At 41.0% G+C, this 26,037-nt stretch overlaps 2 protein-coding genes across 7 annotated transcripts in view; both read right to left on the bottom strand.

Annotated features, from left to right (window-relative positions):
* The window catches only part of CPNE1 (copine 1), a 38,722-nt gene extending 14,442 nt beyond the window's left edge, over positions 1–24,280 (bottom strand). The window contains exons 1-2 of one of the 5 annotated variants that reach the window (XM_082857947.1): positions 24,239–24,280; positions 18,464–18,548 (exon numbers count right to left, since the gene is read on the bottom strand). The gene's annotated coding sequence lies outside the window, so the exon portion shown is untranslated. Of the gene's footprint in view, positions 1–15,680; positions 15,771–18,463; positions 18,549–24,120 lie in introns of those variants that run through there. The other 4 variants (XM_082857943.1, XM_082857946.1, XM_082857944.1 and 1 more) reach the window with 4 other exon arrangements.
* Positions 7–24,286, bottom strand: RBM12 (RNA binding motif protein 12). 2 transcript variants are annotated; one of them, XM_082857941.1, is made up of 3 exons: positions 24,239–24,286; positions 18,464–18,548; positions 7–15,823 (listed from the first exon to the last, which is right to left on the bottom strand). In XM_082857941.1, the coding sequence occupies exon 3, from the start codon at positions 15,799–15,801 to the stop codon at positions 13,015–13,017; it is 2,787 nt and encodes a 928-aa protein (XP_082714067.1). In that variant the 5' UTR covers positions 15,802–15,823; positions 18,464–18,548; positions 24,239–24,286; the 3' UTR covers positions 7–13,014. The 2 variants fall into 2 exon arrangements, with proteins under 2 accessions (XP_082714067.1, XP_082714068.1); XM_082857942.1 differs by lacking the exon at positions 24,239–24,286 and adding an exon at positions 24,121–24,227 and having other exon boundaries at positions 18,464–18,516.
* Positions 24,287–26,037: the final 1,751 nt, after the last annotated feature.

Genomic DNA, 26,037 nt, shown 5'->3' on the forward strand with positions numbered 1-26,037 from the left:
CGCAACTTCTATGAAATGCACCGAAAATTAAAATGGTGTGCTGAATGGATAGATGTGGTAAAACAAATATAGGAAAATATAAACTGTAAAATCTAAATGGTGGATACATGGGAATTCACTGTATCATTTTTTCAACTTTTCTTATGTTGAAAGTTTTCATAATAAAATGTTGGGGAAAAATTTAAATGGAGGGCTACAGGTTTATCCCTGATAAAGACTTTGTTGTGGGCCTTCCCTGGTGGTCCAGTGATTAAGACTCCGAGCTTCCACTGCAGGGGGCACGGGTTTGATCCCTGATCCCACATACCACGCAGCACGGCCAAAAAAAAAAAAAAAGTTGTGAACTATGAGAGCATTAGCAGTAATTAACTGTGGTGGTAAGATTACAGGCAACAACTGGAACTGCTGCCCTTCCCCTCACTCCATAACTTCTGAAAGATCCCAGAAAGAGATGCTTTTGGTGGGGGCCAAATACATGCAGAGGGTCAGGAGCTTCCTCCTGTGCTAAGCCTCTATTTCTAATAGACTATTCTTTTCTAGTCTGTTACCATTTCTACCACTTTCTCCACAGCTGGTCCTATTCTATCTTTTTTCAGTTTCTTCTCTGCCCAGACTAAAACCCCAACCAGAATGCTGTGGGCCCACATATGCCCCAGGAGCACACGGGGCTAGATTTCATTCTGAGAGGTCAGAGCTTCCTGGATAACTACAGTTTTGTTTTTTCACAAATCTGACTTCTACTTTCTTATTGGAATTAGTGACTCTTATAAGCAAATCTTTATAATGTGCAGTTTTCTATCCTTTGAGTCATATTCCCTTTAAATCATCTAATGCATGAGATTATTAGTATCTCCTAAATCCTGTTTATCTCCTTTAAAATTTACCTCCAAACCTACCTCTGTTTGGAAATCTTCTGTAATTAAAACTAGTTCATGTCACTCTTCTGTCCCCTATCCCTTTAACAGGTACATACGTTACATCAGCCTCATTTACCTTTCATCTAGTCTCATTAATCTCATGGGATTGTCAGCATCCTTTATAGGACTGGAGCTTTACAGTTTATTAAATATTACATTTAAGTGACTCAATAAAAGGAGTCTCAGAAATTTTTTTCATTTATTTTTGTAAGAGACATCTGGCTAATACTCGCCAGGTCTTTGTGCACTCTCTTCTGAATCAGCGTATCTTGCCTAGATGTCTGTAATAGTCTCCTTCTGGTCTCCCCATTTCCACTCTCAGTCCCTGCCGATCTCTTTTCTATATTGAAATCAGAGATCTTCCCTGATTCCAAACCAACAAAACCCAGCTTCTCATAAACCTATCAAAATGTGTAACTTACTTGCTTATTATCTATTTCCCCTACCAGATTATATAAATTCAACAGGGGATGGACCAGATCTGTCTTATTTCCATTCCAGTGACTCATACATAGCAGGTGCTTTATAAATAACTGCTGAACTAATGCTAAAAGAAAGGAGTGATAATCCAAGGATTCTCAGAAATAACCCAAATCTAGCCCTGGCCTGCTGCAGAAGCCATCAAGGGAGAAGTGAGCTTTCCAGGAATATTCAATACAAAAGCCAGCTTGTCATCTCTGTTTGCACCCACAATCCACACCTTTCCATCTGGGAAAGTGCAAATGGAAACAACTGAGTATTCAGCACCAACCTTTCCTGCTTTTGCTTTCTACCACTTGGAGTCTCATTCCCTTCACTCACCCTTGTAGACCGCTTTCCTCTGCTTACCCCCATCGCCAGCCAACCTTAGTGCTTCCCAAGCCTCGTACCCTGGCAGGGCACTTTCTCCAGTATTCCTTAAAGAAGCTATACACACTCTCATTTTTATAACTTAAAATTCACAAAATGTCAGAAATTAAAAGGAACTGAGTGATCATCTTATCCAAGTTCCTCAATTCAAGGCAGAGAGGGAAGAAGTGATTTGGTTACGGAGACATACATCGTTAAGTAAAATGAGGACCAGAACGCTTATTCTGACTCCCACCTAGTCTTAAGACTTTAGACTGTAGTTAACACCCTTCTCTACTGAAATAACCTCCCTTCTTATATTTAATAGCAATCTGATATAGTGGGCAAGAGTATGAGTTCTGCAGTGAAGTAACCAGGCTCCAAGTACTGGCTTTACTCCTTTCTAGCCACAATGAGATACTATTACACACCCACCAGAATGATGTCCTATCTCTGTAATTTGGGCAAAATTTTTACTCAGGTGTAAAGTAAGGGATATTATCTATTTCTGAAGATTGACATAAACAATGTATGCAAGATGCTTAGTACAGAGTCTGATACTATTATCACCAGTAAGTGTTAGCTATTATTATCCTTCAAGCCTAGCTCTCATATGCTCCCCTTTTCATGATCTTTCCAGCACTCAACAACTTCTCATTCTGGACTGCTATACTCAAGCCGCACCACAATTGTACCCTGTCAATGTTTCTAGCTCCTGTCAATGAAATAACAAGGTTCTTTAGAAAAGACGCTGCTTCAGCATCTCCTATGTCACACAGAACAGACCTGAGCACAGAATGGGAATTCAAAACACCTGAGGGAGGCTTGCAGCAGCATGCCAGAGCAGGCTTGTACAGTTTGCAAGAGAGAATTGTAAAGGAATTTGTAAGCAGGTGGCCTCGTTAAGTTTTAAACCACAGAAATTGGGCAAATGCTAAAAATCAGGGCTTCCCTTTGCCCGACTAGCACGTGACTGTTCATAGGGAATCTCACTGCCAATAGGCAGTAACTCACCCTTCATTTTCTTTGGCTTCCCCTCTCCTGCCCCGGGAGATTCTATCTTGGCTCTTATAAATCCAAGAACAGATCTTTCCTCCTGGATCTAGTTGGATCCAATTCAGTGCCAACTGAGCTGAAACTCTTCAGTCGTTCACGTTCAGGAGTTACACTGCCTTCCTCCATTCCCAAAAGCCTAACAAGGCAAGGCACCAGACTTCAACCCCATTTCCAGGCTGAGAAGGAACAGAGCACCCATCTGTATGGCAGGATCACTCATTCACAAACCAAAGCCACGCTCTCACTCCTGTTGCCTACCTTGGCACACTGGAGCAGCTGAGATGCTGGATCAAATCTTGAAAACCCAACTGGAAATTCTCCATAAGCTCCCAATGGGAGAACACCACCCAATGGAGTACTCTTTTCTCATAAGATTGAAAAAGACAAACTACACCCATCACCACCACTCTTCTTTTCCCTCTCTGCCTCAAGGGACATGATGAAGGTAGACAAAGTATTTCTACCCCTGCCTCTCCCTCTATAACTCAGGAATTCCCCAAAATTAAATCAGCAGCCTCAAGGACAGTCCTCTTAGATCACGAACTGAATCCAATATGCAAATCCTTACTACAAAACTACACATTCTTTATTCATACATCTGACTAAGAGCTACTAACGTGTTTATAAACGAAAATCTTAAGCAATAATTTGATTTAGATCCATATAATACTAGGAAGTCTGGCTGCCAAGCAGCATTTGGCAATATTAGAAAGCTTAAAACGTGCATGTTCACACAAAAAGTGGAAAGTGGGAAAATAACAGTACAGTAAATGGTCACAGGGTTTCCCATCCTGCTGTATTCTACAATGGTCAAAAAAGTTTGGAAGCCACTGATCCAGCTCCAACGTCCCAAAAAGACTTATCCAAAAAATGGACAAATCCAACCTGTGTGCAACTCTCCAAAGGGAAGCTAGCTTGAGGAGAGAATTAGATACGGGAAAGGAAGCAAACCAAGAAGGAACACATGGCCTTCCACCAAGATAGAACTGTATCTGAGTGGACATTTTTCCCCTCGTGACTTTGAATGTGCTTCAACAAAGCCGCCACCTTCTTACTTCAAAATAAGCATTTGGAGCATTGGCACAAGACTGGAGCCCCTTCCCCAGCCAGCTCGGGACCCATGACAGAAGAGTGCTGCCACTGGCCTCCCATATCTCCCCCACAAAAGTCAGGGAGAGGAAGGAAACAACGAGGAAAGGAGGCGCTCTGCCTCTAGAGTCATGCAGACAGATGATGACTGAATAATCTCTGTTCACCCCTTATCAATGAGACTTTGGGCAAGTTATTTTGCTTCTCTTTGCCTGGATTTCTCCATCTGTAAAGTGGGGATAATAATAGTGCCAACTTTAGAGGATTATTTTGAGAATTAAATGGGGCTAACCATGGAAAGTGCCCCCTGCCTGACCCAGTTTAAGTGCCCTACATGTGTTAACTGCTCCTCTCTTCAGTGCTCATAAACGGATCCTTTTACTGTATGGTATCATCTACTTGTTGGCTGACGAGACACCCAGGAGGAATGCCTCGGTCTACCTGCTCCAGAGGACCTAAATGGCAGGAAAGGAACAGCCTCCAAAAAGGGAAATGAAGACCCTTCCCTCTTTTCTCTCCTAATGAAGTTCTCAAGCTTAAGTGTGGAACTGCTATCACAAGCAGTAGCCAGATCAAAACTTTTAGTTCCATTGGCCTCTCTTTTAAGGTTCAAATTAACTACACATTTCCAGAAAGAAATGAAATAGCTGGGTTCACAGAATCACAGAAATTTAAAACTGAATATAATGAGATCATCTAATTTAACCCCATTTTGTTAATTAATCCCATTACTACTAAAGACAGAGAAAGGAAATAACTAGCCCTGGGACACACAGTAACTTGGATGAACCACAACTCGCTTCCCTAAGGATGTGATTTCCATCCATTTTACCAACAGCTCACACCTTGTGTAATCCAGTTCAATCTGAAGTCCACCTGGCCACTAAAAGAGCAGTGAGGCTCATGTGGCCTCTTCCCATGATCTACACTAATCTTGCACACAGATCAAAAATAATTCTGCACCCACCACACATTTTCCCTATTTGTCTGCCAAGGCAAAGGAATCAAAGGAATAAACTTCAAATAACAAGCACGAATACAGCAAATAAAGTAGAAAATGTGACTTCTACCAAAATTTTCAAAGAACACCTACTGGGCAGCCACCTTTGCCCTCATCCTGCCCTGGTGGAATCTATATATTTAATCTATGTTCTTTAAATGAGACACCTGCCTCTCTATTGCCTGCAGAGTGTCTAAGACAACAGTACTGGACCACCTTCCTTACCATCTCCAGGGCAAGGGCATCAACAAGAACTTGTGCATCTCCAGTGTGCAGTGTGACCAATGGCACAAAAGGTGTTGAGTTAATGAACAAAAGCAGCAGACCAGAGCCCCTGGAAAGGAAACCAACCTACTGCTGATAACGCAAGCCCCCTCACTGGAATAAATTTACTTGGGATACATGGGAAATCTTAAGATGGGTTGATCTTCAGAATTCATTATGTTAGGGAAGCTGAGAAATTAAAGAGAGAGGATTTCAAAAATAAAGACGCTACGTTACAGACACACAATGACTTGCCCACTTGCCATTGTGGATGGCGTACAGAGTGGAGGGGAGAGATTCTACTTCTGTGGCTGCTTGTAGTGCAGGATTAGTAATGTTACAATATAAAACTGTCACCTAGTTAACCTCCAGTGTGGCCCATAAAAAAGGTAACTGAGGCAAATTCTCAAAAGCAAAACTAACCTGCAAACACAACAGGAGGGGTAAAGGTTAGGAGGAATGCAACAAAATTTGAATACTCAAAAGTGAAGAAACAGCTGAAAGAGGCAGCAAAACTAGGAGAGAAATGGCAGTGAATAACTTTTTTAATATCCTAAATCTGTGCTGTCCAAAAGGGTAGCCCCTAACCACATGCAGCTATTGAGTACTTGAAATAACACTTAGTTCGAATCACAATGTGCTGTAAAATACACTGAATTTTGAAAACTTAGTACAAAAACAAAAATGTAAAATAGCTCAATAATCTTATATTGAGTATAAGCTGAAACTGTAACATTTAAGATCTACTGGGTTAAATATATTTTTTTTTAAATTTTTATTGGAGTGTAGTTGCTTTACAATGTTGTATTAAGTGTATTCTTAAATTTCACTTGTTCCTTTTAACCTTTTATAAATGTGGCTACTAGAAAATTTTAAATGATGTCAAGTGATTCTTATTTCTATTGGATAGTGCTGCCTAACAAGATCTCCAAAGATCAGACCTGGGAGAGGAAATCTGCTGCTGCACTGTGAATCTACAGTTGTGCTGTTCAATACAGTAGCCACTAGCCACACATAGCTATTAAAATTTAATTACCATATTAGTACACATGAGAACATTTCCATTGGAGAAAATTCTATTGGACAGTGTTGGCCTAGAAGAACAAGAACCAAAAGGTGGACATCTCAGACGGAAAAGCTAAAACTCTGTGTCAAATTGATCTAAAACCACAAAGGAATGAATTTCAGGTAGACAACTATGCATATACGTGGTTAAATTGATGGGGAAATTCACTTAATTCTGAGTTGTTTATGAACGTGTTAGAGCATTTGTTATCTGGCGGCTAGTCAAAAGATTATTAAAAAGATAAAAGGTTCTGTCCCTCTGCTAGGCCAGGACATCCCTAGAACCAACCTTTGCCTTGCCTGCCTACCTGCTCTGTAGACCATTCAGCTCAGTCATACCAGTTAGGCTGCCAGAACCTCAAGCTATGCTGTTATGAGACAACTTTAAGAGCTTTCAGGACAGGCACAATTTTAGATACTGCTACTGTGCTCCCTCACACAGTCATTTCATTTTACTAAACTAACAGTATTGTATCCCCAAGAACACTGGTTAGAGATCGCACCTTCCCTCAGCTTACACCTAAGGATTCCATTACACTTATTTCTGTCTGACCATTCAGCAGCTGGCCAGGAAACCCTTTATCTAGTTCCTGTGAGTCATGAGTATACCCTGAACATGTATAAGTACAACTGAGCACTTACTTGCATCATTTAGGACTTTAAAGTCTTGAAGAACAGGCATTTTTTAAACTTCCTTTTCCGACACAATGTGTTAAGTGCTAGGTGCACAACACCACTCAAAACATTTAATTAGCATGGGTTACAGCTATGGCTAAGCTGTATATCCATGTGAAATTGTCTTAAAAGTTTGGAGTTAACAGATGTTTCCAATTCCAACCTGTCAATTCAGTGGTCACAGAAGCAAAGGTAATCAGCATTATCTACTTCAGTAAGAGGTGCATTTGTCTTTCCACCACTTAAGCCAGATTTATAGCCAAGGGATCCTGCTGGGCCTACACTACAGAAAGGAGTTCTGTATAAAGGACATGACGCCCCAACGTGTGGGGAAGTGTGGAACAAAAGAAAAATGAGGAAATTAGAAACAGCACCTGTTAGTACCATTTAAGACCCCTTAAGTAGCTGAACTTCTTTACCCTTCTTAAGACGTTCCCACTCTTCGAGGACTAACAAGTGATTTGCAGTACAATGTGGTTGTTACATTTGATGTGTAGCACAAATGCGTAAGTGACAAATCTTATTTCACTAATCAAGAGCTGTGAGTGAACTCACACCCACACTCACCCCAATTAGGAGGTTAGGGCTACAGAGACACCAGTGAGGGGGCTTCAGTCTAAGTAAAACTCATAGTGCTGGTTACCAGCAGGCTTACTATACAAGCAGGTAAAAGGGGAAAACTGAGAGCATCAAAATAGAGAGGGAATCAAACACCAAGGGGCAGTCTGTTTGAACATAGCATAGCTTGCTACATTGTAATACTGGGATGTGTTATGCTTATTCAACATCTTTAACTCTGTCCATATTTAATTATGTTCTCATAGCTCTATTTTCCCCAAATAGTCACCTCCTCCTTCTCTCAAAATGAAATGGCAGGCCATCAGTTGACTAGGAAAAATGACATGAAACTATTAAGTCACTGAAATCACAGTCCAGATGTCCGGAACAGCTAGGGTGCCAACTCCAATGCTCTGCTGTGCTATTTAACCACTTCTCTACAGCTGGTGTTTGCTTAGTCTCTATGACCTAATGGTCAACATTTTTGCTGGGGAGAGGTTCCTGGGACTCTTGACAGAATTCAAGGAATATGGTTAATGAGCACTACACTACTTCCCTGTCCTCAGAGTTTTAGAGTGCTGCCCTCTGTCCCTGGGGCTCGAATGTTTGCATCAGGTGGCTTTTTGCCCCTTCAGTAGTAGAGCAATATGTAGAAAAGCAGCTGCCACCTTAGTTGCTTGTTGCTAGTTATGTTGATCCAGAAAACGACCCATATTCTAGGATGTTTGTGAGATCCTCTGGCACAAAATAGCTCAAGGCACCAAGGAATAGCACAGTGAAGAATTAAGATTTACATGAGCAGGCACCAATAAGAGATGAGCTTGCTTATTTGTTGAACAGAAGAGTTTTCCCAGAAAAGTCACTACAGCATCAGAGAACTGTGCCACCACGAGAGTACACTCTTTCCAGAACATTTTACAGTAAGTCAGTGTGATCTAAAGATTTTATGCTAAAAAGACAAAACTGATATCAAGCAATTTTTTTAATTAAAAAGGATAGCCATAAGTTTGGATTCTACCATATCCCGTAAAAGCTCTACTTTTGGGGGGTAAGGAGAACGGTGGCGATGCACAAAATTGATAGACTATTACTTGCTGTAAAACAATGGAAAGCAGACAACAATGAATTACAGAAGTTGAGTGATCACTCCTGAGCAATAAACGGAGACATATTAGCACATAGTCCACCCTTTTAAGATGGTAAACGCCATTCTGGATATCCTTAGGCAGCCGATTTCACTCTGTGATTTTTCAAATGCTTAGTCAAACTGTCATAATTTTAAAAACAGATCAGCAACTACCTGGAATTAATTATGTCTAGTCTAAACCTCTCTAAAACAAATTGGGTATTCAAACTCAAATACAGGCTAAAACTTTCATGATAAAGATAAAAGTTACAAACATTTTTCAGGAGTCTTGGTTAAAAGGAACAGCCCACTAATTTCTCTGCAAGTCCAATCCAGATTATTTTTTTTTTAAAGAGACTCTGCGGAGTTTACAGAAACTTTTTATTTGCTAATTTTTTCAGTAGAAGTTGAACCAATGTGGAAAGGACAAAACCAGAGCATCAATGTCGGACAGCAGCTATATTTTTGATTCCTCTCCCCTCTTCCCCACCTCAAATACCTCACATACTAATGCAAAAACAAATAAGTAAACAAAAAAGAAAAACAAAGCTTTAGAGGTATGTGCAACTGACAATGTATTCTGAAAATTTGTTTTCCCATTTCCTAAAGTAATCAGTTTTAAAAAAACAATTCACAGCCCCCTTTAAAACTCCTTTTGTGAAAAGGAGTATCTGGCTTTCAGTTCTTTCTGAGTCCACATAACAAAGTGACTTGCTAGCAAAACTCATGTTAAGTCTGAAAAGGTGGATACCACAGATTTGACCTAGAGTCAAGATTCCTCCCTGCAGTTCCAGGTATCCTCTTCTTTCCACACTTCAGCATTAGCAGACAAGGATAAGCAACAATTGTTACCTCCAAGATCACCAAAGCCACCTTTCCAAAGGCACAAAATATTTTCAGGAGTTTTTAAAAAAACCCCAAATACCTGATGGTATAGCTCAGTAAAGTACTCGTGTACAGTTAAAGCATTAAAAGCATCAGCCTGTTTTATTTCGTGACAAGTTTATTGAACAGTATTCAAGACTTTATCTATATAAACAAAAAGCTCTGCTGAATGAAGCCAAGGCAGTATTTGCTGGCACTGTTGTGGCCACATTGGCAATGAGTTATTTTATTGTGTTTGGTTTCTAAAGTTTGGACTACTACAGAACTGCCAGTAAAACAATTTAAATGTTTGCAAGAGTGGGAAATAATTTTTAAAAGTGATCACTGCCAGAAATTCTTTCCAGAAGATTTGACTAGCAGCAATTTTACATTTTCTTTACACATTTTTAAAGTGTTCTTCAACTGATGAGTGGATTTATTTTTAAACCTTGACCCACACCTCTACACAATGACGGAATCCAATAAAAGGGACTTTGAGTTTGATTAAGGCTTTCGTGCATCCTTATTTTTATCTATTTCCACCCAAAATGTATGTTTGTTTACTTCCATACACAGCCCTAGATTTTCATCCAGTGGGTTAATAAGACTGACCTAATTACACTGTTACCTCTCTGAAATTCTGAATAAAGTTTCCTAATGGAATTTCCACTAACAATGCTTTGACAACTTGGAGCACAAAGCTAGACACTACATTTCACTTAACAGTGTTGCATTAAAAAAAAAAGCCACTAATAATTATACATCCAAACTGCAGTGGAAACACAGAACACACCTCCAAATTTTGCTTACCAACTGTTTCACTAAAGTTCAGGAAAAGTTTACAAGTTTGCTTATTTATAAAATACATTTTGTAGATCTCTCTAACCCTTTAAGCTAAAAAAAAAAACCAAGCAAACAAAAAAATGGGGGGTGGGGAGGAAGGTTTAAACCTAATGGAAAAGTTTCTCTTCTATTAATGTCAGAGTCACCAAAAACAGGCAATAAAATTTACACATAAGATTGAAAATATCATGATAGTGTTTACAAATACACACCACTTTAAGTGAAGCTTTACAAATCCTTCATACCATACAAAGCAAATGAGAAAATAATGTAAATTTTCACCCCAAACCTAGTTCTTACGAGAAAATTTGCAGGTAAGAGAGGTATGAATAGTTGCACAGAACATATTTTCAAGAATTTTTTAAAAAGTCAAACTCCAATGCCCAGAACAAGATGAACAGTATGCTTAGCAGTTAGCACTATGTTAATAAGTCTCAGATACACAAAAATCAAGTACCAGAGGGCAAAGCATTTAATTACATTTCACAACAAGAGAAGCACTGTTGTGATTCAACCAAATATGAAACACAATTCTCTCCAATTTCTACACAAACCACTATTTTCTTAATTTATTTAATTTGATGAACAATGAAATCAAGTTTTCCTTTTCAGCATTAATCTAAAACGTAGAAATAACAAGGTAGTTGCAATAAAGTATATGAAATATTTAATAAGAACGTATGAACACATAACCAAAATAAACTGTGAAAAAAGATAAAAAGACTTTCATCTTCAAACAACCCATTTTTCTAAAATGAAAATAGTCAGCTTTCCAATGGGGAAAATAATCTGCAGTTGAAATAAGACTCCCAAGCAGCGCTGAAGTTTTTTGCACTCTGTCTTTGGAATGAGAAATGATTACTTAACAGAAAACTTAAATTGAACAGCATATACAAACATCATATTGCTTTTTTAGTTGAGGAGGCAATACCTAGTTATCTGTCAAAGCAAATTTGTATTCGTGAATTAGCAAAAGACCCACAACACAGCCATTTCTTCTTTGAAAGTCTAAATAATCCTTTCCCTAAACAAAATATCCTGTACTGTCAATCCTCTAAGATTGTAGTGATGAAAAAGCTTTCCAAATCTTAGCACACAAATGAACTGTTGCCACTCTTAACTCTAAATTACACGACGCTGTATTTCAGTGTTCCACTGAATTGCAACACCCAAAAGGCACTATTTTTCTTAAATAGAAAATATTTCTTTTAAAAGGCTGACCCCTTTGTAAGTAAATTGATTTGTAGGAAATGTTGGGGATGTTTCAAACCAAGACAGAGGCCCATGTAAAAGACAAAATTTGTTTTTCATGATATCTCACCAATCTCCCATTCCATGTTTATAATATAATGTGACACATCTTTAGAGCATTTTAACTAAGAAGAAAAGTAACTATAAGTAGAGCCTTTTGTGGCAGTGAGGACGTCGTAAGGCAAATGTTTTCGTGACAAGGACACTCACCAACCAGAACCCACGTGGTCCTCCTGCCTTAGTCCTGAATGCCAGAGTATGAAAGGGCAAGGAGCCTCAATTCTCTCCCCTCTGGCAGCTGCACTTGTACTCTGTATAAGGAATTTTTGTAACCAGGCTCCTGATCAAACAACTAGACCAAAAAGCCTCCAATTAACAGGATTAAATATATATTGATCTATGGACCAGCTTATGGATCTTTTATTCTGTTAACACTACTGCTAACAAAGCTAACAATTTCAACTACAATTTTAAAGACCTATATATAATAATGCTTTCTTATGAATGGACCCTTTTTGTTTAGTTACAGGTCAAAATTTCACATACATTTGGGACAGAAGGAAATTGCCAGAACATTAGTCCATCTTGGGCAAGACTTCAAATCAGGCATCTTAAACAATGACCATTAAAAGTGGTTTCTGGTTTCTGATGCCATCCAAACAACATGAACAATTTTTAAACTGACTAAAACTTGGCGGTCAAACCAAAAAGGCTCTGGTAGGTAGAGGACTCCATATTTTATTTTTGTGGCAAACGTCTTATTCCACACAGTTTTAAGTGTGACTGACATTAGAAATCAAAGTTCAAGGTTATAGCACAAACCAAGTGTGGAGTTTTATATTAGAAAAACATCAACAAAACAATTCTGCTCATTTACAAATGAGTCAATCAGGCAAATAAAGCAGCAACTTCAGAAGGACTGTCTATACAGCAAGAACCCTCAAGAAGCAATAAAGGTACATACAGTGAATCTGTATACAGAGATTTTATTCAATTTTTAAAGAAAATGAGGACTTTAGACAAAGCTTTGACCCTATAACAAAGCAAATCTGTCCAGCTTTAAACCAAATTCCAAGAGTAGCCAGCTTCTATTTTTCAGCAGCTGGTAAGAGCACCCTCAATGAGCTCTATTGACGTTTCTATTTTCTTCACCCCATATGGTATAAAACAAAACCAATCTAGACTCCTGGATAAGCTTTATGTGGTCATTTGAGTTTTACAAATGGTTTCTCTAATAGTATGCCAAAATCATTTTTGTGTTCTCTCCGGAAAGCTTTACTGTAACATACAGCAATGTTTATCCTGGTAGTGAGTCTTCTGTAAACAGTAAACCAATGCTCTATGTTATGGAAACCAATCTATATGCAATTGAAACAATCCACAGGCTCTAACCTGGAAACACTAGGAAAACAATCTGAATGCATTAATCACAGCACTATGAAGACTATATCTACCCTATGAAGAACTGATGTGAACAGCTACCCTAATACGAGTTTTACTTTCCTAGAGCCAATAGGTCTGTCATTTAAGTCAATGACAGCAGCTGTGGCTTCATCCCGAGATTCGAAAGCCACCATAGCTTCACCTGTGGGCATACCTTTTTCATTGTATTTTAAACACACTGAGCCTGGGATCACTTGATAGCCATAAAAGAAATCTAAAATCTCATCAATAGACACAGTGAAGGGCATGTTCTGTACTTTGATTACTGTTGGTCCTGGTTTTCCAGAACTAGATCCAAAGCCAGGAGGACCACCAACATGGACTGGGCCTGGGCCTGGGCCAGGGCCAGGGCCAAAGGCTGGAGGCCCACTCAAATGCCCAGGGGCACTTCCAAGGCCAGGAGGGCCGCTTCCAAAGCCAGGGGGGCCACCTAAGCTACCAGGGCCATTTCCAAAATTCTGAGGGCCCCCTCCAAATCCTGGTCCACTTAAATTATTTGGTCCACCTCCAAAACCTGGAACATCCAGTCCTAGACCAGGCAAACCACTATTTCCAACTGAAGGCATTCCAGGCCTAGCATCACCAAAGGCCCCTCCTAATCCTGGAGGAGGGAGTGGTGGTCCAAAGGCATTTGACCCACCAAAATTACCAGGAAAGTTAAATGGAGGCCCATTGTTGGCCTCCTTAGATCCTACAGTCAAGAAGGCATGCTCTTCACCTCCTGCACTAGGCATTCCCGCACTAGGCAATCCCGCACTGGGCATTCCCACACCGGGCATTCCAGCACCGGGCATTCCTGCAGCAGGCATTCCTGTATTGGGCATTCCTGCATTGGGCATTCCCGCACTGGGCATTCCCACACTGGGAATTCCTGGAACTGCGGGATTACCTGGCACAGGCATCTTTAACCCCTTTTTTCCTTGGGCAGGAGGATTTTTCTCAATCTCTCTCATATCTTCTAGAGTGACTACATGAACAAAAGCTTCTCTCCCATTAAGTTTTTTACGGTGTAAGCGTTCAGACTTACGTGCATCATCTTCATTTTTAAACTGAACCAATGCCTGTCCTAGACCTTGCCCATTGTTATCAACAAGAACATGTACAGCATTTTCATCCACTGGGATTCCTTCTAGGAACTGGAGAACATCCATCTTGGTAATGCTGAAGGGAATATTTGTTATATGCGCACAGACTTTGGCAGAGGTGACATCCCCCTCCGGATTTAACATCATTTCCCTCTGGTCATAGCTGAAGTTCTGCAATCTTTTTCGAATCATATCTATCTTTTCTAGCATACCTTTCTTGGTAATTGGATGAACTTGAATAAAGCGATTGCCCATGTATTGTTTATGACGACACAGAGCAGCCTTATAGTCAGCCTCATTCCTGAACTCTACGAAGCCTTCACCCGTTGCTTTCCCATTGGGTCCATAAGCAATATAAATACTATCTTCCACAATATCCAACTTTTTAAAAAAATCAATGACATGTTTGTTTTCTGCTTCAAAGGGTAGCCCTTTCAAGTAAACACAAAAACCAGCCTCGTGTGGTGATCTTGACCTTGACCTTTTCTGCCCACTGGGCGATTTTGACCTGGGAAGTGCCTGAGGAGGTGGATGGTTTTGTCCAGAAGGTCCTATACTTTGCTTAAAAGTGATATGGCCTCCAGCAGCTACCCACTGTCTCTCTGTGGCAGGACTAACTTCCACATAGCGTTGAATCATCAGCATTCTGTTTCGCTTCAAAGCTTCAAATGTATCTTGAGGGGAGAGAAACTTAACCAATCCATTCCCATTATTTCGACCTACATGATCTTTTAACAAATGCACGGCATCAACACGGAGCCCATGGAAAAAATCTCTGACATCATTTTCCATTGCAGAAAAGGGCATTCCATGCACACTGACATACAGATCATCAGGGTTGATGGGAAGTGGTTTCACACTGCTTTGAGAGTTCATCTGGATAGGGTTAACAGGATTCAATGGACCCAGAAACACAGGGTTCAGGTTATTGTTCAGATTCATAGGTGCTCCAGAGCCATTCATTCCAGCAGGTAGAGGTGCCACAGGTGGCGGGTTCAAGGGTGGCATGCCTGACATGGGTGGCAGTGGGGTCATGGGTGGCACAGAAGGGACTGGGGGTATTGGGGGCACAGGAGGCACAGGAGGCAATGTAGGTACCGGGGGAGGAACTGGTATTGGAGGAATGGACGGCATTGGCGGCAAAGATGGCATCGCTGGGATTGGAGGAATTGGTGGAGGTGGGACTGTGTTCATTGGAGAGGCTGTGCTCGGAATGGTTGAGCTAAACGTTGGGCTCCCAAAGGAGGCCCCCATATTTGGAGGAGCCGTTCCTATGCTGGCTGTGGAAAATGTCTGTACGTTTTTGTTGCTTTCATGAACAGAAGTGGCGGCAGTAACTACACTGGGTGAGGGATTATTAAAGTTGGGTACTGTCGTAGGCAAGTTTACCCTGCCACTCATTCCTGAACTAGGTGGAGGTCCTGATCTACTAGCATTTGCTGGTGGTATATCTAAGTTGGCAGTTTCAAAACGCCTACGACTCAGTTCAATCATATTCTGCATTTCCGTTTTACTACTTAACAATAGTGTTACTTTTGACCCTTTAATTGTACCACCTGTGCGCATCATACCAAGCCTTGCATCTTCATCAGTGGCAAAAACGATGAAAGCCTCACCCAGTTCACCCCCTACAATATGCACGCCCCCATCAGGGATGGTCAATCCAGAGAAGAAGTGGCGAATGTCCATGGTCCCCGCCACAATTGGGAGACCTTGCAAACGGATGACCACAGCCATGCTGCGCTGAAACCACACACACCTGCAGATGAGAAAAGGCAACGGCCAGGTCAGACTCCTGTTTATCACACCAAGTTTTCAGCTACAAGAATGACCATCTACCGTATTAGGCCCTCAAGTATTCCCTCAAACTATCACGAGCAATGTAGTTTTTAAAATTTGGATATTCTAAAACTGAATATTATATGCCATTTACAATGTAAAACCCAATTTCAACATCCAAAAGGCATTAATTCTGAAAACACTTAGCAGTTCAGCCCCAAGACTCAAAAATTTCAGGAAAAAACAACCATAGGACAAGAAAATCACCAATTATATCATTCAGACCACTAATTATTCAGTAAGATTTAAAAGAAACGTGTAAGTCAAATCAGGAAACAAAGTTTAACAATCTACAGGGGAAAAGATACAAAGGATGTATCAAAGTTAATATTTAAAACTGGCTCAGCATCTTCCTTATAAACTATTGACAACTTTGTAGAATTATTGGTATCATTTTATATGGCTTAATCTCAAAACAACAGAAACAAAGCGGGAATAATAATGAATTTCAAATAATACTTAACACTAAAGCAGATTCAAGTCTCAAATGACAACTGATTTCATATTTCATCCTAGGATGAAACCACTTTATTTATTAAAGAAATAGCTTTACTTATTAAAGAAGATGACATATGGAATTACGTATTACATATAAGGTTAATACATACTAAGTATCCAGAAGAAATACTGAGTAAAACAGCCAAAATATCAGTTACCTGTAGTCATCATTCCAAAAAGTAGAACCTGGTTACAGTGCCATTCACCATGGCTATTTTAATTAAAACCCAGGTCCAAAGACTCATTCTCATGCCCTCCATTTAATAAAAAGTCTTCTTTATCCCACAGGGGAGGGCTGATAATGAAAAAGAGGGATTTTTTTATTTTTGAACTAGTGTACGAACTTTATTCAGTGGTTGTGACCCAAAATAACTCCTGTGGAATTTCTGGGTACTCACTAATCTCTGTAGATAATGTCCATTTTGATATAATCAAAAAAGAAAAGTTTCTCCCAGACTTAAATACAATTTCAGTATTTCAATTCATATGGTTTCTAAGAGTAAATGGAAGGGCAGCCATGTATAAAGTAATCCAAAACAAACTCTTGCGACTGAAAAAAAAATTAATTTGAAATTTATATGGTTAACAACAAAGGGTGTTATCCAAGCCATTTTTAAAATCAACTTTTAAATATAAACCTATATTAAACTGGCTCTGTGATCTTAGCAAAATTATGAATTATTTGAGCTTTGGTTTCATCACTTTTCAAATGAGAACATTAGAAGAGCAAAGTTTCCTGCTCCAAGCGCTAAGAATTCTGTAACTCCGTGAAAGCAGTTTTTCAATGTCAAATATTACATGAATACTAATTTAAGGCAACAAAATCTGCAATTATATCTCAATATTACAATTGCTGCACACAAAAGAGTAATATATTGTTTGGCTTTTACACTTTTCTCACACACACATACACAAAAATAAAAGCCACCTTCAAACTTAATCCAGAAAAATGGACTGGCAAACAGAAAACGAGACCGTATAAAACATTAGAAATTTGGGAAGGGGCGGGGGAAGCTTTCCATTTTTGGTCTGCAAGCGTCAACAAGAAAAATTAATACTAAAAACGTCATACCAACAGACTCTTTTGCCCTTATTTACTATTTAGCAGTCTTTAAGAAGTTCATCAAGAAGGTTTCGATTCATTGAATCAAATTCTCACTCCTTACTAACTCTAGAATATTGGCTGTACGCAAAGATGAGATAGCATTCCGTTCAACTTCAAAAATCACTTAATCACTAACTGGGGGAAACATCATGGGTAATCTAGATCCCCAAAACTTGAGAAAGAGAGAGAGAGATGTTAGTTTGCATTAGCACAATAAAATGAAAATTTGATATGGTCCCAAGAATTAAGCACAGGGCTAAAGCGACCTACACAATTAAGTCTTCAAACCATCTGCAGCTGAGGGAAGGGATTTAGTAAAAGTCTGTACAAGGTACATGTGAAAACATGATATTGAAAGTCTGCCCAAATTACCATCTAGAAAAGGGCTGAGTAAACCAAAGCAGTGCACAAGATTTATTCATAAAGTCATCTAAACAGGAAGAGTTTTTAGGTTCTGAAAAACGTGAAGTAAGATATGCTATTCTGCTACAAAGTACCTGTTTGACAGATGAGTCATTTCAACCTATCTTGCTTGAGCCTACCTTAGTTATTTAACAAGAAGTTAGGTTCCAATCACTAAGGTTCCACCTAAAGTCAATTTGTACTCTAAAACATGACCCATTTTCTATACCTATTCCGCAAAGGAATATTAAAAAACCGTACCAATAACAAGCACCCATATTTGTAGTTAGTCTAGAATGCTACTGAGGGGAAAAAAACAGCTACTTACTGCCTGATAATCAGGAATTCAGCAGAAGAAATGCATCCATAGAAAACTGACTCCCAAAGGAAGCAACAACTGTTCAAGACACCCAGTCCACCCCTCTCCCATCCCTCAAATAAGCTTATTACAAACAAAATCCCACAATTTAGTTATTACACATATTTTCATGTTATTTAATAAGCTATCTCAATTTATTTTGTATAAAAATAAACCCTCTATTCAAAATCTCTTACCTGATAAAACAAGAGATGTATTTTCTTAACAAGAAGTAGAGGCCAAGTCAATCCTGTGGGCAACCAATTAAAACCAACTTTTAGACTGCAATAGAGAATAAATGGAGGCAAAAATCAATGCAGGAAACACAAAACACGCACAGGCCACACTGAACTGTATATTAAAGGGCGAGTCTGAAACCACTGGAGCACATCATTACAATGTATTAGAAAAAAAAAAAGACGTACCAAAATCCCACACGTTTATTATTTGGTTGCTTTCAAGTTGCTTTCTCTCAAAGCATTATATATTTACATACATCAAGAATGTGTCATAAATTAGCCCAAGAAAGAATCAATCGAAAACTAAAACAGTCATAAAGATCGGCTTCACAGCTGGTAATTGCTGTAATCACTTGATGATTAAACCAGTCCAGAAAATTCCATAACACAAGTCCAACGGCGACCTATTTCCTCAGGTTCCCACCAAATTTTTGATGAAAAAGCACAAGTTCACAGAGTAACAGTTCCTGGACAAATTAAGTCATCAATTCAAGGATATTCATGGAAATTACTGCAATTACTCTTTCAACATATTTTCCTTTGCACCAAAATAGCAATCGAACAACAAAAAAAACATAAGTGAAGTGAAAGGTCTGGCCTATAAGGACTAATTCCTGGTTAAAACCACTAGAGTTCAATATATTAAGGAAGAGTACTTTTTCTTCTAACACCAAAATGGTTCCAAGAAACTTGTTAAAAAAAAAAAAAAAAGTCCGGCATATTAAGAGTCCTTCCAAAGTAAAAACAGGTCACTCATCTTTCACTGGAATTTCTCCCAAACTAGTGAAGTTATGAACAATTTACAAGCAATTTATATGACCAAATGATTAGACAACTATATTCAAGAGTAGAAGAAAATTGTCACTGTTAGGTATAAGATTACCCATAGACACCTACTTAGAATGATGATGCTTATTTTTAACTATCTTTCAAGATCAAGATACCACCATTGAGCTTAATATTCATCACCAGAAAGACATATTCAAACGTTTTAGCATTACTCCAAACTTTTTCTAAAGAACAAGCTAAACATCACCTGGACAACCACTCAAATTACTAAAGAAGAGTGAGATTGTTTTGCCACAAAAAGCTATGCTGTATGTCATAAGCAACACCTTCAGAAGCCCAGAGCATTGTGTTAATCTTTTAAATGTTGTACAATCGATCCTCTACATCGATTAATTAAATTAAATCTAGAATTTAAATTAAATTAAATCTAGAATTTTTTTTTTTTTTTGCGGTACGCGGGCCTCTCACTGCTGTGGCCTCTCCTGTTGCGGAGCACAGGCTCCGGACGCGCAGGCTCAGCGGCCATGGCTCACGGGCCCAGCCGCTCCGCGGCACGTGGGATCTTCCCAGACCGGGGCACGAACCCGTGTCCCCTGCATCGGCAGGCGAACTCTCAACCACTGCGCCACCAGGGAAGCCCTAAATCTAGAATTTTAAGTCTTCATTTAAAAACAAGCCACATCTAGTAGTTTATCTAACGGGTCACAAAGGGAAATGTAAAACAGAAAAAAGCTTGCTTTACATAAAGTTTACACTCAACAGGGAAGAGCATAAATTATCGCAATATTTTTTTTCTAAATGTACAAGTTTAACTCTATGAGCCTCAGAATCAGGGTAATTTTTTAGTTAAACACTTGTGATGACTCCTACTGAAGATTCCAATTCAAAAGGTCTGGTGTGGGGCCAGGACGCATCGCCTGAAGGTAAGGGAAACAGGTTCCTCAGCCCCTTTCCTTCCAGATCCAAGAAGGTACCATATGTCCACTGGAGAGGAACAAGTTCAGGGTCAGCCAGTTAAGCCCAAAGAAAACATTCTAGGTCTACTCCCTAAAATGTTTACAGGGTTGCCAGAAATTACTAAACAAGGAGAAAAGGTGAAAGGCCCAGCTGAATTCAGCAAATCCCTAGTTCAACTCATTCAATTTAAAGTACAAAATCAATCTAGTCATAAAGTTGTTAATCTTTTCTATTTCAGCACAAGGGAAGATACACCTCACCCCATGCCAAAGGAAAGTACACAGAAAGCTCAGGTTAGCAGCCAGAACTTCACAACTCTTGGTGTTATGGCTCTTCCTTCAAATAGAAATTGAGAACTCAAATACTTTTGTTTTCAACAAAAGTATTTTGTTTCAACGAAAGGGGCACAATAATTTAATAGAAGTATCACTATTTTCCAGGAACCTACTTACTCCTGCGTTCTGTCAGCTAGCAACTGAATGTAGGATACCAGTCACTCCAGTGACTTTTAAAAATTCACTCCACTCACCTTTAAACTTTGGTGAGTTTTAGAAAGATAAGACTGAAACAATCCTAAGCAACAAAACACCTAAAATACATGTTTTACCTATTCAGAAAGCATAACGGAAAGAGAAAATGGGCTTGATTTGCCATTAAATCCATTGAGGTACTTCAGAAGATCGAAGACAAGAAGCTTTAGTATACTTTTGCACTTTATCTTGAAAATTAAGCCACATAGTGGCTTTGTTTCTTACAAATTCCAGATATATGCACAATTACAAAAAGCTACTACAAAAGTTTAGCATATTATTATGACAAGACAGATTTTCTTAAATACTAGCCATTCCAGAAACTTGGAATTGCAGGATAAAATGTCTGACAACAATCCTCTTTACCAGGAAGCCAAGGCAAAAATCAGAACTTGACCATTTCCACTTTTCATTTGGTAATAAACATCCAAAAGTGAATTTTAACTTTGTTCAATAGTAAGTCTTTGATCAACAAGAACCAGGGTACAGCAGACCTAAGTTCTTCAGATTCAAAAGAAACGATCACCCTTCAAATGTTCACCACAGAGATGAGCAACAGAGAACCAATCATAATGGGCACAATGCTACAAGCAGCATAATCATATTATGGTATGCATTATGGAAAAAAACACAGCTTCATCAACTTGATTTTGTCCCCATCCCCAAATGGAACACATTTCAGGTTCTGGGACCATTCTTAATAAAACAATTCTTCTGACACTGAGGGAGATATAAACCTTTGATAGCATGTTACTCAACTTTCCCATTAACCTCCAGTCAGTACTCAAAGACAGCAAATCAAAAGACATTTCTAAATAAGATATTTATTCTCTTGCCAAAAACACTACAATATTAAGTTATTTTTCAATCCCCCCAAATGCCAACAAAAATGTTCGTTATCTTACTTGCTTTAAACTTCAAAGAAACAATATTTCTTCTAACCTAGCCAACCACATTCACCCTCACTACTGGTTTTAAGGCTTTAAACTTAATGAACTAAACTCTATGCAAACCAAAATGTATATGTGTGGTGGTAGTAAAATCTGATAAAACTAGAGATTGATTTTTCTTAGTTGACCTAAAACACTTAACAATATTCACTTATTCACAAATATTCATCAAGCAGTTATGGGCCAGGCAGAAGATTACAGAAATGGATGACAGTCCCTGCATTTTAAGGAGGGATATCTAAAAACATCTTTTGTGCAACGGTTACTGACAGTTCTTCCTACCTCATCTACAGAAGAAAATATTCAACTGAAATGATGGAGTGACCATCTACAAAATGGAATAAAAACAGCATGAACGTTGTCAGTGGATTTCAGCACCTGGAACACACTGGCCCACAAAATCAAGTTTCACATCCACAGATTGTACCAACAACCCCCAAACTCACGCAAAAATCAAGTCATTTGGTATGTCAAAGAAAGTGAAAGAAGCCTGAAGTTTTCTGGTATTAGCACATAACAGTATGTTCCAAGTAACTACCACAATGGTTTCTAAAGCTTCACATTTTTCACCTAACAGATATGAACATAAGAAAAATTGAAATTATGCATCACAATCCATAAACAAAATAATCAATATATAATCAAGCATATAAATGATATAAAAATGCATTCCCTGCGTCATTTTTTCCAGCAATAATACTAAGCACATCCTCAACTTTTATATAAACACGCCAAACATTTTTCTTCAAATATTAATTACCATAAATTTTTTAACCACCTGTAACAGTTCTTCCCAATTGTTTTAATATTCTTGGAAAATGCCTGAGCACAATTTCCTTCCACTAAATCCAGAATCCTCCACGCTATCAAAACTACCAAATTTCAAAACAAATACAACCTGTCTTGTATTATATTTCTATAATTAAAAAACAAAATCCAACAGGAACGGCCTATACGTCCAGACTTCTAGGATTTTTTTCTTCAACTGCAAAGGCTCTGAAATGCATCAACAATGTAAACTAGATAACAAAGTCCAAAGCAATTCATGTTGCTAGTACTGCATTTTACAAAAATTATACCATTTACAACCATTCAAGCAAGAAGCTCTAAAAGAAATACTCGTCACAAGTCTCTCCTTCAACAAAACCTTCAGTGCAATCACATTTTTTTGTTAGTAGCTTATATTGACTGGCATCACCCTAGTCTTAAATAATATAAAATGGTTCCTGCCAACTATCCCAATTTACATTAGGTCATCTCTGGGAATCCGGACTCAAGGAGGGTTTTAGAGTCCAGAAACCTCTCTTACGGAGCCTGCTATTTTCAGTATACAACTCTCGGCAGGTTCAGGGCTGAATAACCGAGAGTAACCCTCACCAGAGCTCAAATTTTTCACTATAAATCACACATTGGAAGCACACATACAGTCCATGCACTTACAATCTAGCAGCTAAGCCTCCTGCACTAGTGACCATCCCCGTCATTAACCTGCAGATTCTCAAAGCCCCTCCACCCACTTCACGTGGCCGAAAACTACCACCTCCAGCCTTCAAAAGAGAAACTCAGTTCACTCTCCATCAAAATCACCCAGCCTCCACATCCCATTGGACCTCCTCCTTCTTCGATGCTGGAGGCTCTCTCCCAAGGGACGCGTAAAGGTGATGCTCTTAGCAGCCCCCTCCCTACTCCGGGACCAAGAGGCCCGGGAGGCGGACTCACCCCACGCTACCTGGGCCGGCTTCTCAAATTAACGACACCCCGGAGGGTAAGCCCCGCCCCAACGCTGGGCTTTGGAAGCGTTTCACTGCAACCGCCTCCACCTTAAGGCCAAGAAGGCGGCCAATTCCGACTTCCTTCCTACACTCTAGGGAGAGCACCGACTACAGCTCCTTTCCCCCACGTGTGTCCAGAGACTGTAGTCCCCTTTTTCTGGTAGGCCACCGGGGCCTCCATTCCACTTCCGGTGGAGGGAGTGTCCTCACTACGATTATCTCCTCACTTCGGGGCACAGTTAACCTCTGCCCCACGTGGGGGCACAGAGAATCTTGCTCATTCGGGATGTAGTGTATTTTCACTGCAGTTCCCGTTCGTTCGCAAGCCGCTGGGCCACCCAGTTCTGGCCTCCTCCCTCTCAGACCACGGGGGCGTCCTCGCTACGGCCTCGTCCCCTCTTCGGTAGGCAGGCTCCTCCTCTCTTGTGTCCTACTTGCACCCGAGGACCGAGAGGCACAAGCAGCGCCCCAGGCCCCTCGCAGCCATGCCCCGACCCTTCAGCGTAGGGCGCTCACTGCGGCGGGCTCCGAGGCCTCCGAAGGCCCCGCCCCGGGCCACCAAGGGGCGGCTCGAGCCCCGCACAGCCCCGCCCGTTCCGGGGCTGCGGGAGTCTTACCGGGGAGAGCTGCGCGGCACCCGAACCCAGACCCGAGTTACCCCCCGCGCGAGTGCCTCCGCCCCGCGGTCGGTAGCCCCAGCCCGAACGGCTTCCCGGAGCCCAGAGCAGCCACCACCTCGTTCGGCGCTTCACAAGATGGCCGCCGGCCCGCTCAGCAGCTCCGCGTTCCAGAAAGGGCGGGATGGAATGGTTGACGTCACGGGGCGGGGTGGGGCGGCGCAAGCGCGCGGAGGTTTTCGGGTAGCTCCCGGAAGTTGCTTGTGTTTGTGGCAGAGGAGCTCGGCGACTTTTGCTTGGTAGCTCCGCCTTAAGGGAGTGAAGCTGCTTGTTGGAATCCGAACAGTATCTGGCGTTGGGTTTCGTGCAATTGCTTCACTTCTTCGAGCCTCTGCGAAAGGAGGGAAATACTGCCTACCTCGCAGAATTGTATTGAGGATTAAATGGACCACAAAATGGTGCCTAGTTCTACTGATGATGCCCTGACAGAAGAACCAAAATCTGATTTTTTCCCATTTAAAAATTTCAATCCAGGACTTCCCTGGTGGGGCATTGGTTAAGAATCCGCCCGCCAATGCAGGGGACACGGGTTCGATCCCTGGTCCGGGAAGATCCCACATGCTGAGGAGCAGCTAAGCCTGTGTGCCACAACTACTTGTACCCTCACTTCTGGCTCAGTAAATTCCTTTTTCTTTTTTTTTTTTGCCGCACCACGGCATGCAGGGTCTTAGTTCCCCCACCAGGGATCGAACCCCTGCCCCCTGCAGTGGAAGCGCAGAGTCCTAACCACTGGACTGCCAGGGAAGTCCCTGGCTCAGTAAATTCTTTTACCGCCCGCGTTGCCAACCCCATCGCCACACTCCGCGGCATTTTGGTGGCGGGTAGGGTGCTCTCTCTGCCCTTTCCGATCTGTCTTCCACCACGTAGCGATCAGCCTACTGACTCCAGGCAATTGAAGGTCCCCAGCCTGGGCTACTCCTCGGCGGGAGGTAAAGGCCTGCGGGACGGGACTCCGACTCGCTGTCGACCTAAGGGGTACGTTCTGGAAACGGTCTTTTCGCCTCTTCAACACTGCCTATGGTCTGAGGTCCCTGGAGACCGGGGATTAAAGCGTCCTGGCCGAGGCGACTCTTCCGAAGACCTAAAACCCGGTCCCATACTGAGCGACCATTCCTGCCCGATGGGGTGGCAGTGTCCTTTGGCCCTAGCCTTGGGACTCCTCACTTCCAACGGCTGGTGCAGTCGGCAGCAGCAGCTCGTTGGGGCGAATCCAGGCACACTGTGAGATCCCCTTTCTCTTTACATCCTCCCTTGACGACCGTCCATCCTGATCCGCCAACATCTCCAGGTACTTCAAACGAGTCGCCACAAAACCAGTGAGTTTCCCCCTCTGGGTTGGCCCGAGACCCACTTCCCTTCCTGGTCTTGGGGTGATCGGCCGGGCCTCAGGAAGCCTCTGTCAGACAGAAGGCGCCTCAAGAGGTCCTCTGTTCGGGGGTAGCCCCAGTCTAGAGTGCAACCTCAGGCCCCTCGCGGACAGGGCATGAGGCCTGTTTCCCTCTAGGGATGCCTTTTGTTGTTTGGTTTTGTTTTGTTAATATTTATTTATTTGGTTGTGCCTGGTCTTAGTTGCAGCAGGCAGGCTCCTTAGTTGCGGCTCGCTGGCTCCTTAGTTGTAGCACGTGGGCTCTTTAGTTGCCGCTGGAACCTGGGTCCCCGGCACTGGGAGCGTGGAGTCTTATCCACTGCGCTACCAGGAAGTCTCCAGAGATGCCTTTTCGGTAGACGCTGTGCCTGGTTAAGGTCCAATATGGGTCTAACACCCTCTATTCTTGCTGACTCACCTTTGGGATGTATTCTTAAAAATTGGACTTGGAAGTTCCCTGGCAGTCCAGTGGTTAGGACTTCGCACTTTCA

Source organism: Leucopleurus acutus, assembly GCF_964270905.1.
Source record: "Leucopleurus acutus genome assembly, chromosome: 16".
NCBI lineage: Eukaryota > Metazoa > Chordata > Mammalia > Artiodactyla > Delphinidae > Leucopleurus > Leucopleurus acutus.